Here is a 14,436-nt window from a genome sequence, read left to right as displayed (position 1 = left end):
CTGTCTCTCTTCTCACCAGATTTTAAGAATGAGAAGGGCATGTGGAACCAAAGCTAAGTGTGAACCAAAGCTAATGAGGTTCCTGTTTAGGCCTGTACGTCCTGATAAATCCCAGGATCTGTGTGCCATGTGCAGAGAAAAACAGGCTGTTAGACTTAAGGTATGGTTAAGTAAAAAGAGAGAAGAACAGATTCAGATGAGTTGGAAAGAGAAAAAAGGAAGCTAGAAATACAGTGGTTAGTGGTCGAGTGCTGTTAACATTTGCCTCGGGTACCCCTTCTAACCCACAGCTACCGTTGTTACTCTCAACAGCATACTGTAAACTAGGGTCCTCTCTCCCCCTCACACAGACACACACAACAGGTGACTCTGATGCCTTGTGGTGGAATTGTAGTGCCACGAGATGGTGAGCAAGGTCTCTGTGCATTAAGATGTGGTTACCTGGGAGGACCATCTCTCCCATCACTTGGGGTTTGTATCCTCTCTTCTCTTAGGTCTCTGCCCCACCAGTTGGTAGCAAACTCTGGGTTTGGGCAGGGATGGATGGCAGTCTCTGAAGTCTCAAAGCCAAACTATCTCCTTTCATCGGAGTTCTCTGAATTTAAGTTTTCTGACATCAGCACAGGTTGTCATAAAAATATACTGCTTTCCTCTTCCATTATTCTCTGTGTAACTTGGGGACCTCACCAGGAGGCGAGGTTGTGAGCTAAAGCAAAATCTGGGTAGACGTTGCTCACTAGTAGAGTCATAGTCTAAGCATCGTCCTGACATACGACCTAGTATTTCTTTCCGCTAGGTAGGAGAATTGGGTGTGGGTCAGGGGAGTGAAGTCTGGTGAAGAGCTCCCCTCAGCAGCCCCACCTGCGGTTCCTAGTGCTCCAGTGTTAGGCTGGCTGAGAGAGACCTGCTCTGAAGGCGCCCACGTCTGCTGGGGCTCGCACCCCTGCTCCTCAGTGGGGTCTTCAAGGGCCTGGGACAGATGACAAGGAACAGCTCCTTGGACCTAGCCACCCTGGTACTCTATTTTTCTTTAAAAAAAATACATAATGCTGACTGTATTTTGGGGGTCAGCATTGTTGAGGGTGTAGTGATTGTTTTTGGCACTTTAATCTATATTGAAATTTTCACAAGTCTATAGAAAAATGAGCAAAATAAGAGCAATATAAATGTTTATAAAAATATGAGTGTATATATGTTAACATAATTAACATACAGTTATAAACACCCCTTCTGGATAAAGACTGTTCTGAAATAATGTACTTGTTTCTTTGACATTAAAATATTTGTTGTTTTATGAATAAAGGTGGTAGATAGTTGTGGGGGAGGGTTGTTTTTGTTTTTTTTTTAATAGAATGAGTGGGGAAGTGTTCTTTCCTCTTCTGTGTTTGGGGAGAGTTTGTGAAGGACTGATGTTAATTCTTCTTTAAATGTTTGATAGAGTTCACCAGTGAAGTCATCTGGGCCTGGACTTTTCTTTGTGGGAAGTTTTAAAAGTATTAATTCGGTCCCTTGCTACAGGTCTTGAATAGATTTTCTCTTTCTTCTTGAACCAGTTTCAGTAGCTTATGTCTTTCTAGGAATTTTGTCATTTCATCTGAGTTATCTAATTTGTTCATATACCATTGTGCACAGTATTCCCTTATAATGCTTTTCTTCTTTTCCTATGAGGTAGGTAGTAATGGCCCATCTTTCACTCTTGATTTTAGCAATAGGAGTCTTCTCCATATTTAAAAAAATATTTTGGTTAGTCTAGCTAAAGGTATGTCAATTTTGTTAACCCTTTCAAAGGACCAACTTTTGGCTTTGTTAATTTCCTCTTTTTTTTTTTTTTGGTTTGATGTTAAAATACCCTTTGTTTATGAATAAAGGTAGTAGATAGTGGGAATTTATCCTTCCCAACCACCACCATCCTCACATTTGTAAAATAAAGAGTTAGAAAACCTCTGTTAGGCTTCCCTACACACACACGCACACACACACACACACACACACACACACACACACTTTAGATTTTACCAGTGAAATGCAAAGGGCTAAGAATCACTGCTCTATTATAACACTTCAAAATCTCACTTTATACTCAGAATTGTGATTCATGTTGTTCAAAATTTTCTAGTTTGGTATATCAGAGTTTCCTCTATAAGAGTGTGAATGGAGTGTGATTCCTTCTGCTAGATTTGTCCAGGTTGCTTTGGCTACAACCTGCTTACATTCTTTGAACTTCTTGGTCCTGGATTTCTTCTTGAGCCCAGTTGGCAGCATGGAGCACAGTTAACCGCATACGTGACCATGTGCACACACCTCCCTTCCCATCCCTTTCCTGACTGCATGTGCTCAGGGCGCTGACCTCTGCGAAGGAAACCTGTAGCACACCGTCTGGCCGCAGGTCCTGGGATTCCCCTTTAGACTCAGCAGCGCGTTTGCCTGTAGGGCAGACCCTGGCTGTTGGTGGATCACCTGCCATTGCCTCAGTGTGAGATGTCAGATAATTTTATTTTTTATGTGTTCTGCATGTTGTTTCTCTTACTGATTTCTTCAGTCTGTGGGCTGCCTTGCACAGAGCAGGAACTCTGATGCTTTATTGGGCAGACTTCAGGCCTGAAGTCACTTCTGCAAATATGAGGGCTTAGAGATTTGATGGAAAAGTGACTTGACTTAGCCCAAGTATTGTAGTCTTTTTACATACAATAAATGGACTCAAATAAATGTCTTTTTCAATTAACATTTTCTAGGAAAATGAAATTAGCAAGTCTAAGAATGTGAACGAAAAAATTTAATTCATTTATGACAGAGAATTAAATATAAATAGGCCCATGTTCCTCCTTTTCTCTTTTATTAAGGGGTTTTAGAATACGTCGTAAGTGAATATTTTTGTTCTTACCGTGGGTTAGCCGTTATGCCAGGTTCTTTACATGGATTACCTTGTTTGATACAGCTCTCCTGTAAGGTACACAGGTCCTTATTTTCCAAACAGGGAAAATGAGTCAAACCTTTTTAAGTGACTTAATTCGACTATAAAACGCAAAAGTTATATGAAAGTATATTAGGTATATAATGATACTTTTCAATCAAGTCTTTATGAATATATCATTTTATATTCAGTATTCCTATTAAAAGCCTATTGGTTTATGTATATGTGTTTAGATCTACATCTGTATCTACCTGTGTCAGTATTTTTTTCTAACATCCAAAGCCTGTACTCTGCCAGTGTTTTGGTATTTTTATTTCATTCATTCACTCATTCAGTAAATATTTAATAAGTATCAGCTGCATGCTAGCTTCTGTGCTAAGTACTGAGAATATAGCAGGGAATCAGACAACAAAGGTCTTTGTCCTTACCGAGCTCATTTTTTAGCTGGGAGACAGACAAACAGGTATGCAACATAACTGTAAATTGAGAAATGAACAGTATGGCATGTAAGTTGGAGAGGGAGTTGATTTAGATAGAGTTGTCTCTGAGGAGCTGACATTTGAGGTGCTAAGAGTGAGAAGTAGGCACCCCTAAGAAAAGCTGGTGGACAAGTGTTCCCGTCAAAGGGATCAGCAAGTGCAAAGACTTGAGGAGTAGCTTTGGATGTCAAGGGAGACGGGGGTCAGGGTGGGGGGGAGTGGGGGGGAGGGGTGACTGTAAAAGATGAGGGCTGGAGAGTCAGGTAGGGCTCCCTGGGACCCTGGGAGGAGTTTAGATTTATTATAGGTGCAATGGGAAGTTACAGAATTTTAAGCAAGGGAATGATGTCATTTGATTTATGTGTTGTAAAAAATCAGTGTAGCTGCTTTGTGGGGAATGAACTGCAGAAGGTTAAAAATCTATTGTAGTGGTCCGCTTGAGAGATGATGGTAGCTTGCACTTCTCGCCTTATCAGCCAGGGGAAACTGCCATGGAAACTGAGTTTTGAGAGAGCTTCCCAAGGTTTTTCCTGTATTTTTCTCCATAATATATGCCACACCTAGAGACTGGTGCATTTTTTGAAGGATCCCTACCTCCCTGCATTTCACAAATATATAGTATTTTAGGATGGACTCAACAGTGCTAAAAGCTGGAGGGTTCTTGTAAATTCCCTTTCAGGGAATTCTGAGTCTATTCATCTTTCAAGATATAAGACTACTAAAGCAAGCAGCTCCAAATATAAGTTCCTCACCTGTCAGTAGACAAGATGCCCGGGTCCAAGCCTTCCTGACCTTGATTGTCTGTAATGCAACTTTGAGGATATGGCTTTCCTCAACATTTACAAAACATTAATGCTATGTAAATGATGGAATGTTTGCTTGAGATGTCTTAAGGCCCCCTTGTATGAAGTTTCCTTGCTAATTAATGAATAAGAATCACAGAGGTACTTAATTAATTTTACCAATGTCAACTTAACATGAGCCTTAGCAAGTTTGTGCACCTACTGTTAAAAATACAATCGCTATATACGGAAGGTTATTTTTCTTGCTTGCTCAAAGTACTTGAGTAGTTTCAGAATGTCCTGTGCCTTGAGTCTCACTTGAGAGTTACTGAACGTTAGCTGGGTATGAATGTCGTGAGAAAGGCTGGAACTATATTTAGAGCCTGTGCAAGCTGCCTTTCCTGGGAATCTTGCCGTATTTTTTCCTCTTCTTGATGATCTTTAAGTAAGCAACAGTTAGTGACTGATACCAAAATATATTGTTAGTATAAATATGCTTATTACAAGTTAATGATTATTTACTATTTTTCATTTAAAGCCATCAGAATGAGCCAGCTATTTAAGTGTTTTGTTTGTTTTGCTTTGCTTTGTTTTTGTTTCCTTGGAAAACAGGTTTTAACTGATTGGGGGATTTTTTTCTTTTAATGATAATAAGTGAACAGTTTAGACCATTTGTATAAAACATGTCAGTTGAATATTATTTTACTGCTAGTGTGACCCGTTTTAAGGTAATATTACTGAATGTAAAGTTTTCTTCTGGTAAGGAAAATCTTAAAGTGTGTTTCATGTGAGGAAAACATTTTTTTCATCAACTATTTATTTTTAGTTCTTACTACTTACAGTAACTGTGTGGTTATGGATACCATTGCTTAGCTTTTTCTGGTGTGCGGTTGCACTTGTTACTGATTAACTGCCACTTACAGCCTTTAAGTGTGTTTGAAAATGGTCAAGGTTCCATTGCTGCTGTATCATAATAGAGCAGGTGAAAGAATTAGGAACATATGTGTCCTCTGTAAACTGTAAAGCTTTGTGCAGTCATCTCTCTGACAAATCCTGACCTCAGGATAAATGTGGCTAGTTCAGAAAAACAGCAAAATGAGGGACTCCTCTGGCAGTCCAGTGGTTGAGACTGCACTTCCACTGCAGGGGCGCAGGGGCGATCCCTGGTCAGGGAACTAATATTCCACATGCCACATGGTGTGGCTAAAAAAAAAAACAGCAAAATTAGTAGAATCACAAAATTTTTTAGATAGTTGGAAACTTAGAAAAAAATCTGATCCAATCCCCTAGGATTTTACAGGTAGGAGAAATAAGGCCCAGAGTAAGTGGGCAGCTTACCTCGAACCCACACTGCTGGTTAAATAGTTAATAGCCTTTTGTTGTCAGCTCATCATACTGGGTTGTCACATGTACTTCTGTACTGCTTTCCTTTGGAAAAAGTATTTGTATAGTAGTGTAGTATGATGAAACCAAATGAACCTCTCTCCAGTTTGTAGTTTATCTTACAGTCACGCTGCTTTTTTTTTACTGTTAAAAATGCACACATACATACATACATACCCTTCAAGGAATGAAGAGATTCATACTTTCAATGATTGCTAGTAACAGCAAGCTTACTGATAGTAAATATATTGATAGGAACCAGTCAACTCCCAGCCCCGTTAGAGATTCAAAAGCAAATGAGGAGTTCTCAAAGAAGGAACAGGAAGAAAGATGGAGTTAAAATGCTGGAAGAGCCTGAATAAGGTGATTAAGATTTCCAGCACAGGAAACTGCAGGGCCATCCTGAGGGCCATCATCCCAGGCCCAGTAAAGACACCCTAACATCTGAGGACTAACCAGCAGTGGAAAGAGAGGTGCCCTGTTGACTGGGACTAAAAAGCAGTATCTGTCATCATTCTGTGTGTAACCAACTTTGTTCCCTGTGATTGAAACACAATGCAAGAGACAGCTTTTCCTCACATCTTCTAAGGTGCTTCTTGTGCCTTCAAATGACTTAGGCAGATAAGCAGAGAAGGTGGTGGGGAACTGGGGGAAGAACCTGGTGGCTCGCGGGGATCGGACTTCGCCCATGTTAGTGGGCTTGCCTGATAGGTGTTCGTTTCTACAGGAAACATCAGGCTTTGACAACAAGTTTATAAAGCCCCTGAAAATTCAACAAAAACCCCAGAAGCGTTTTGAAGCCAAATATCCAAATTGCATTCTAAAAGAAGATTTTTTGATCAAGACTTGTATTCAGTACCACAATTTTCATTAATACACATTTGGGCAGTAGGATGCCATGTGAAGGGCCCTGGACCAAGTCAGGACACCTGGTTTCCAGTTCTGCCTCTTGATGCCAAGCTTTTGAAACATCACTCAGTATTGCAGGGTGCCCTTCATCTGTAAAACAGGGAAGGAAGTTGGTATCTTTAAAGGCTCTTCCAAAGAAAAATGCGTTGTGTCAGTGAGGATAATCATATTAAAAAGTAACTGCCTTAAGTATTATTTTTTAAGCTTGCTCAAGAAGTGCAAGCTTTTACTGTTTTGTTGTTGTTGTTGTTGTAGGTTTAGTTGCTGAATAGAAAGCTCTTGTTTTGTAAGTTGAAAGCATTCTGACCTCTTCCAGGTTGCACATCTCTGCTGTCCGCCTCACCATTCAGCTGGGAGGGCAGCCCCTATCATAAATCTTTATGTCCCCTTCTCTTATACATGAATTAGGCATTCATTTAGAAAATAAATACCTTTCTTCTATTTTATGTATCCATAACCATTGTACTAGTTTGTCTTTAGACTGTTATACTCATTTTATCATACATTTTTCTTCTGGTCATCATTTTACTTCATAAAGATAGTCTAATGAAATTAATTTGAGGTTTTATCAGTTTAGCCTACTGCATTTAAAGAGACCACGTAAAGTTAAACTTTTCAAGTTTTGATTCTTTTCCAGTACACTTTTCACTATAAACTGAACCACTGGACTAAAATAATGCTATGTGAATTTTTCTCTTTGCAGAGTGTTCGACCTACACCACAAAATGACGCTATAACGGTACACTTTAAACCAATTACATTAAAATCTTCAGAAAGTAAATATACCAAAGTTGCAAGTATTAGTTTTGATGGTAAGTATTCAACTTTCTCTCTGTGAATGATCTTATTTTGATAAGTTAGGAGGCATCTATGTTGACATCTTGATATAGAAACCCAAACCATTTTACAGTCAGATTTTATAGTACTGGTAAGGTTGGTTTTTCTTATAAACCATCACAAACTCTTATTTTGATTGTTTCATGAAAGAAAATATTATAACTTCATAAACCTAAACTAGTGTTAGCAAATACATTAGGATTGCAATTAAATTTTGTTATTTGGGCTCTTTCATATATATACCTAGTATGCTTTGCTTTAATTGTCAAGTCATTAACTTTTGTAATTGTGACTATGTATTTGAATTTTAGAAGCATGTTTGAATTTAAGAGCAGAAATATAGTATTTTCTGCAATATTTCCATATATTGGCTTTTATAAACAAGGCAGACAGTCCTACCTAAACTAAAATAACAGCTTTTATGATAGAATTGTCAAATTAAATAACAATTATTTCAAACACGTATATTGTGTATTTTGACATTTGGAACGTTAACCCAGATTTTAACATATTGTAATAGCATGTTTTTATTCAGCTTTGCCCACTTTACTAGAACAATTGACTGAATTTGCTGTCATAAAATTTTTTGACTTAATGGCTGTCTAACTGTATATGTAATTAAATTTAATGAAAGCTGAGACTCCAAATGGGACTTTTCTCATAAGGGCCCATCCAAGTGAGGAGCCCTGAAGCTTAAGCTTTGGCCTCATGATAGAGCCATCTTTGCTCATAGTCCACATTTTACAGCTCAGCTCCTCATCAGAAGAGGATATGTGGTCACTGAGTGACCTGAAGAGTGTGGCCCAGTGTTTGTGAGAGCATCTGTGCTCACTTCATGCACATGGAGAGTCTGGGGAGGGTCTGGAGCAACTGCACAGTTGGTACCAGCACGGTGTTCATCCCACAAGCTCAGAGAAAACTCCTGAAGATGTTAAGTCTAAATACATGGCATACTTCCGTAGTCCAGCTGTCAAGAAATAATCAGTATTGTAGAAGGATTGATAGCACAAATACTTCCAAATGTGTGATAAATTGTCTCCTATGTTGCTAAGATACCAGCCATGACCACCAGTATGATTGTTAGTATCAGCAGGTACATTGTCTTCCCTTAGGGAGAAAGAGAGCGACCAGTAATAATTTCTGACCCAAGAACACCATGTAGGACCTACTCTTCTGAGAAATCCAAGGAGTGGTGGGGGGGGGGGGGTACACACTGGGGCAGCTGTGCTGTGTAGTTCCCCTGCTCTTCTTCTCCAGCTCCTGTGTTGACAGCCCAGTGACCATTTCCACTGAGATCAGTGAAAGCCAAGAATGGTGGTTCTTCTGAGATCACAGACTCTAAAATAAGTGTTTCTCGAAGAAATGATGTAAAATTTAACACAAAGACAAGGGAAAGCATCTTTTAAAGCAAGTGCTACATTTCTTAAAAGTAGTTTTTATTATCGTGGGAAAATCCGTCCACCTTCCACCTCCCCCATCACTACCCCAGATTCCAGTACAAATGGTATTACTGAGATTGCTGTGAAAATCAATCCAGAAATGCATGTTTTACTTAACTTTTCGTTATTCAGGGGAATTCCCTGGTGGTCCAGTGACCCAGGTTTAATTCCTGATTGGGGAACTAAGATCCTGCAAGCCATGAGGTGTGGCCCCCAAAATTAATTAATTAATTAAAAAATAAAAATTAAAATGTCAGCATATGCCATAAATGTTAACTCCACAGTGTTCATTTACCAAGCAGGCCTCTGTCTCATCAAGTCATGATTCTTCATGATTTTTAACTGCGTTTTCTTGAGGTTTTGATCACTTCATTTGCTAAACTATAATGTGATAAGATACTATGAAATGCCTAAATTATGGCCCTTGTTATCAGCCTTATGTCAGAATAAATAGCAAGAAAAAATTAAAGCATCCAAAAATGACTCTACAGTAAACAGAAAGAAACGAGGCTTAATGGCAGTTTCAAAAATCTGAATTTACACCGTCTGTACACAGCCACATTCTAGATGTCATACCATTTTTTTTGTTGTACTTTTTTTGTACTCAAGTTGGATAATGCACATTTGCAGAACTTACATATAAATCCTTCTCATAAGTGGAAGTGTTCCTGAAGTACTTCAAAGGGGATAAAGATAAACAGCTTCTTTATTTGCTTTGAAAGGAACATCTAATGGGTACCCAGATTGGATCCATCTGACTCTATTTCTGTAATTCCAGATGGAATTATTCAGAAGTGCTATAAAACTTAAAGGTTTTACCTCATCTGTGAGGACAGTATGATGGCAGGGAGGGTATATGTCTCCTCTCACACTGTAGGTTAGTGTTGGCTAATATAAGAAGTCAGCGCTCACAACTCTTGACGTTTCTTGCACCAGGCTACTTTGTTGGTATTTATAGCAAGACTCTGGCCACACAAGGAATGTTATTTCTTAATCCAGCTGTAAACTAGCAATTCTCAATTGGGGGGGAAGGGGGGCAGTTTTGCCTCCCAGGAGGTGTTTAGCAATGTCTCCAGGTACTTTTGGTTGTCACAGCTGATGTCTACCAAGTAGAGGCTGTCCTGTGCACTGCCCAACATCCTGCAGTGCACAGGGACAACCTCTCCGCCCCCCCCAAACAGAGAGTTTACCTGGCCTAAAATGTTCATAGTGCCAAGGTTGAGAAACCCTGCCATACATAGGTAAAGCCAAAGCTTATGGCTGTAGAGAAGTAGCTCAGATACAGCGCTTTTCCTCCTGGATTGTGTTTACTTGCTAATTTCTTATGTTTCTCCCATTACAGGAAAATTTAAATATCTTTCCATTTTTGTATGAAAAATGTGATATTTAAAGTGTTATAAAAGTATTCTCTGTGCCAGTTTGAAAGCTCAGCTTCTTAAGATTTTGTCAGTCCATGCAAAGTCACTCTCATCCTCCTCTGTATAAACTCTTTGGTAGCAAAAGGTGACAGATCATGTTTTATGCTTTCTTTCAGCATCAAAGGCAAAAAAACCATCTCAGTTTTCGGGGAAAATAACTGTTAAAGCAAAGGAAAAGAGTTATTCTAAACTTGAAATACCATATCAAGCAGAGGTTTTAGATGGGTGAGTTTCTCTTTAAAATAAACTTTATAACTTTTTATTAATCAGTAAATTCATTGACTTTAGCAAAAGTAGTAGCCAGATTCACATAAATGCCATGGAATTCGTGTGAGAAGAACAACTTCAACTATAAAGGAGAAAAATCTCCTGTGTTTCATTTTTTTACTTTTTTAGAAGAAAGAAGTAAGGAGGTGATGCGATTTGGGCTTAAATGAAATCTTAATGATTCCATAATACAGTAGAGAAATGAATCTTTGAGTTTTAAATCATTTGAACCATTTCCTTTCTGTAATTGTTTTTGTAACATGCAAGTGACTGGGGCTTGTTATTAAAGGATATTGTCACTTGAAATAAAATTGTTTCTATTCCTTTATAAACTTGTTAAACACGGTTCTAGAATTACAGCTTTTTGTAAATAGGCAATAATATATGTAGTTCATTTTCTAATTATACTTTAACCAATAATAGTTTAATGTCCAGCATGGTAGGCACTCATTTTAACAACGCTGGTTGCAGTGGAATGAGAAACATGATTTTTTTAAAGAACTTGTATTGAGATATAATTGACATACAATAAACTGCCTATATTTAAAGTGTACAATTTGATTTTTTTTTTCTTATTAGTAATGTGTATATGCCAATCCCAATCTCCCAGTTCATCCCACTGATTTTTGTTTTTTTTAAGAAGCTTAAAACTTTTTTTTGTTAATGCATTCTTGATTTTCATTGTTTGGTTACATATAATGCAGTAGTGAATAGTTCTTTATATTACACTTAGGTAAATTTTCTTTTAGATCATGTGGTCAGTCACTAAAATATTTATAGTCTTAATTCTCTAATAACAGTCCTAATGCTGAACGTAAATTATTACTCACAGCAAAAGAACTTGGGTTTTAAATTAACACGTGGAAATACAACTGAATTATTTTGTTTTTGTTTTTTTCAAATAGTTATTTGGGATTTGATCACGCTGCAACATTATTTCACATCCGAGACAGTCCTGCTGGCCCTGTGGAAAGGCCAGTTTACCTCACTAACACTTTCAGTTTCGCGATCCTCATTCATGATGTGTTGCTACCAGAAGAAGCCAAAACAATGTTTAAAGTATGTCTGGGAACCCTCATACTTTCAATTTTACTTACCTACCAAGCAAATGATGCTGACACGTGTTTTCTCTCCCATCATCTCCTAGGTTCACAATTTCAGCAAACCGGTCTTAATTCTTCCAAGTGGATCAGGATACATTTTTACTCTGTTCTTTATGCCATCCACATCATCCATGCACATAGATAACAATATTTTACTTATTACCAATGCCTCTAAGTTTCATTTACCTGTGCGGGTATATACAGGTTTTTTAGATGTAAGTATATTATCTACCTTTAAAATTTAAACTCCCTACATCTTTTGTGTTTTCAGCTACTATTAGTCAGTTGTGTTGCGCACACTTAAATTTTGCTGTTTTCTGTGCTTTACACGTTGTTCTGATTCCTCCCTAGTTGGTACTTAGAAGATTTTCACCCTCCCAGTAGCCATGTATCCTCATGATACAGTTGACTCCTCTAGTTACGCCTCTATGTAGATCTTTTCCACATTCTACTTTCTCTTGGTTTTGCTTTTAAACTGTTATAGTCATGGAGAAGCTACAAACGAAGTAAGTGGCAGAAAGACAATAAGCAAGAAAAACACACTGCAGGGCAGGAGAAAGGGGAACTATGTAGGGAAGAGATGACAAAAACCAGGAAATAGGAGAATGAAGCAAAGAACCAGATAAGAAAGAGGAAGTAGGTGGGAAAGACACAGCTAGAATAGTCACCTAAATACTGCATGAAAGGAAATAAAGGTCCTTCTAGTACAGAAAATAAATCGGAGGGAGGAATCCAAACAAAGCTGACTTAGAGTGATCAATGAAAGACATTTAGATAAGAAAGAAAACTGATAGGAAAGATATGAGACAAAAAAAATGAAAACGTAGAAGTGTAGAAGTGTCGTTCTCCAGAAAGCTGGCATCAATAAGAATTTTAGAGATGGAGGGACCTTTAGCATTATACCACTCTTCTGCATTTCTTTTGCTTAGATGGTTACTGGTTTTTAGCTGCTTTTAAGAACACATGATGTTTGCTGAGACTGAGGACTTTTTGTCTAATTCTCCAGGGCTCCACTTAACCTCACCTAGCACTTTAGTTTCCTGCTGCTTTTATGTGCCTTCAGAGGAGAACTAGCTGTTCAGTACGGGCCATGAGTGTTTTCATTTCTGAGTACTCAAAATATTTCCGTTGTACAAAGTTCTTAATTATATGTTGTGTATGTGTATATTTATATAAAATATAGGAACCTTAGTATATCTTAATGTAGTTATTTTCTTGATGACATTCTCTTACATAAGTGTGACTTTACATTTAATCTAGTTCTTTTCTGTCTTTCCAGTACTTTGTATTACCCCCCAAAATAGAAGAACGTTTCATAGATTTTGGTATACTGAGTGCTACAGAAGCAAGTAATATTTTATTTGCAATTATAAACAGCAATCCAATTGAGGTAAAAAAAAATCTAGTTTTATTCTAAATCACATTTAAGGATTTTATGCTAGTGCTGCAATAATCACTTTATATCTTTCTCTTTTTTTAAGTTGGCTATAAAAAGTTGGCATATCATAGGAGATGGTTTATCAATAGAACTCGTAGCTACTGAAAGAGGCAACAGAACTACAATAATCTCAAGCCTTCCAGAGTTAGAAAAATCCTCTTTATCAGACCAGTCGTCAGTAAGTAAACTTTTTTATTGTTTCCTTCAACTTAGATGCATGTTTATTTTTTTTAGATGCATGTTTAAACCTCAAATAGAAGACTATTCCTCATAATATTCTTATGAGAGTTGCAGTAGCATTGGCTATTTGATGTTGAAAAGTAGTCTGCTTAAACTCCCTCCTTTCAATGAAGAGAGAGTACTTACGGACTCAGAGGAGTTAAGTTGTAATATGTGTCCTTACAGGAGAAATTCACATGCACACTAAACTAAGCCTGTGTTCATTGAATTCACTAGGCAAAAGAGATAGCCCTACACATTGGTAGAAAGTGTTTTCAATTACACAGTAATATTTATAGTCAGTTCTCTATACTGATGAGAAGAGAGTATCAGTGAGGCAGATATCATTTGTTTGATCTCTGTGTGGGTCTCCCCATATACTTTTCCTCTGCCTTATGTACAGTTGGTCATAAAAGAGCATGAAACAAGAGCAAATGAATATAGCAGTCTGAGCCCTGACCACTACTGAAAAGGGAACTTGCATTTTATACCTACTCAGAACAGAACTGGTAGAATCACCTTGTGTGATTTCGAAGGAGCAGAACATATCTCATCTGTAGGTTAGCATAGAACTTCTTGTAGCAGTTTTACAAAAGGAAGAGTAAATGTCCTTATGCACAGAGATTATTGACAAATATGCTTCCATGGAATGCCATAGCTCATTAAAAATCGATTTGAAACATTTTGTACCGGAAGGATCCCCCAGAACAGATTTTTTGGAGGACAATTTGGCAATATATAACACTCCTGGGAATTCTTCCCATGGAAGTAATTTAAAGAGCCAAAAGCTGTGAGAATGCAGTTGTTTGTGGTAGCATTATTAATAATACCAAATAACTGGAAACAGCCAAATGCATAAAGTCATGATTTTATGATTGAATATTAAAGCAAATAAAACACTGCAAAGCTTCTGCCTACAAACTTGGGAAAGGATTTCTGAAAAAAGTGGGAAACAGTACTAAGTAGTGTGTATTCTAATTGCAGTTGTGTGGCTTTCAAGCTACATAATCAGATATTGTGGTCGATATATGGGTGTTTGCATGTTAATAATTTATAATGTTTTAAACTTGATTCATAAATAAAACTTCCTTTTAAAACAAAAAAGGATATGCCCATGAGAAGTAATATTTGTCACTTCAGCCGAAATTTTATTTTTAATACAAATAGAGTGCTGTAAAAGGGTAATAATGAGACGAGCCATTGTATCTTCAACAACAAAGTTACAGTAAAATTGTACATATATCTAACCTG

The 14,436-nt window shown here is 37.6% G+C and overlaps 1 protein-coding gene across 2 annotated transcripts in view; it reads left to right on the top strand.

Annotated features, from left to right (window-relative positions):
• TMEM131 (transmembrane protein 131) overlaps positions 1 to 14,436 on the top strand; it is a 209,466-nt gene that overhangs the window by 145,056 nt on the left and 49,974 nt on the right. For both annotated transcript variants that reach the window (XM_057740823.1, XM_057740822.1), the window contains 6 exons: positions 7,168 to 7,276; positions 10,275 to 10,383; positions 11,331 to 11,484; positions 11,573 to 11,743; positions 12,808 to 12,918; positions 13,010 to 13,144. In XM_057740823.1, coding sequence (XP_057596806.1) covers positions 7,168 to 7,276; positions 10,275 to 10,383; positions 11,331 to 11,484; positions 11,573 to 11,743; positions 12,808 to 12,918; positions 13,010 to 13,144 — 789 coding nt within the window. The remainder of the gene's footprint in view (positions 1 to 7,167; positions 7,277 to 10,274; positions 10,384 to 11,330; positions 11,485 to 11,572; positions 11,744 to 12,807; positions 12,919 to 13,009; positions 13,145 to 14,436) is intronic.

The sequence above is a fragment of the Hippopotamus amphibius genome, chromosome 7, assembly GCF_030028045.1.
Source record: "Hippopotamus amphibius kiboko isolate mHipAmp2 chromosome 7, mHipAmp2.hap2, whole genome shotgun sequence".
Classification (NCBI taxonomy): domain Eukaryota; kingdom Metazoa; phylum Chordata; class Mammalia; order Artiodactyla; family Hippopotamidae; genus Hippopotamus; species Hippopotamus amphibius.
This window is presented reverse-complemented; position numbering and strand designations above follow the sequence as displayed.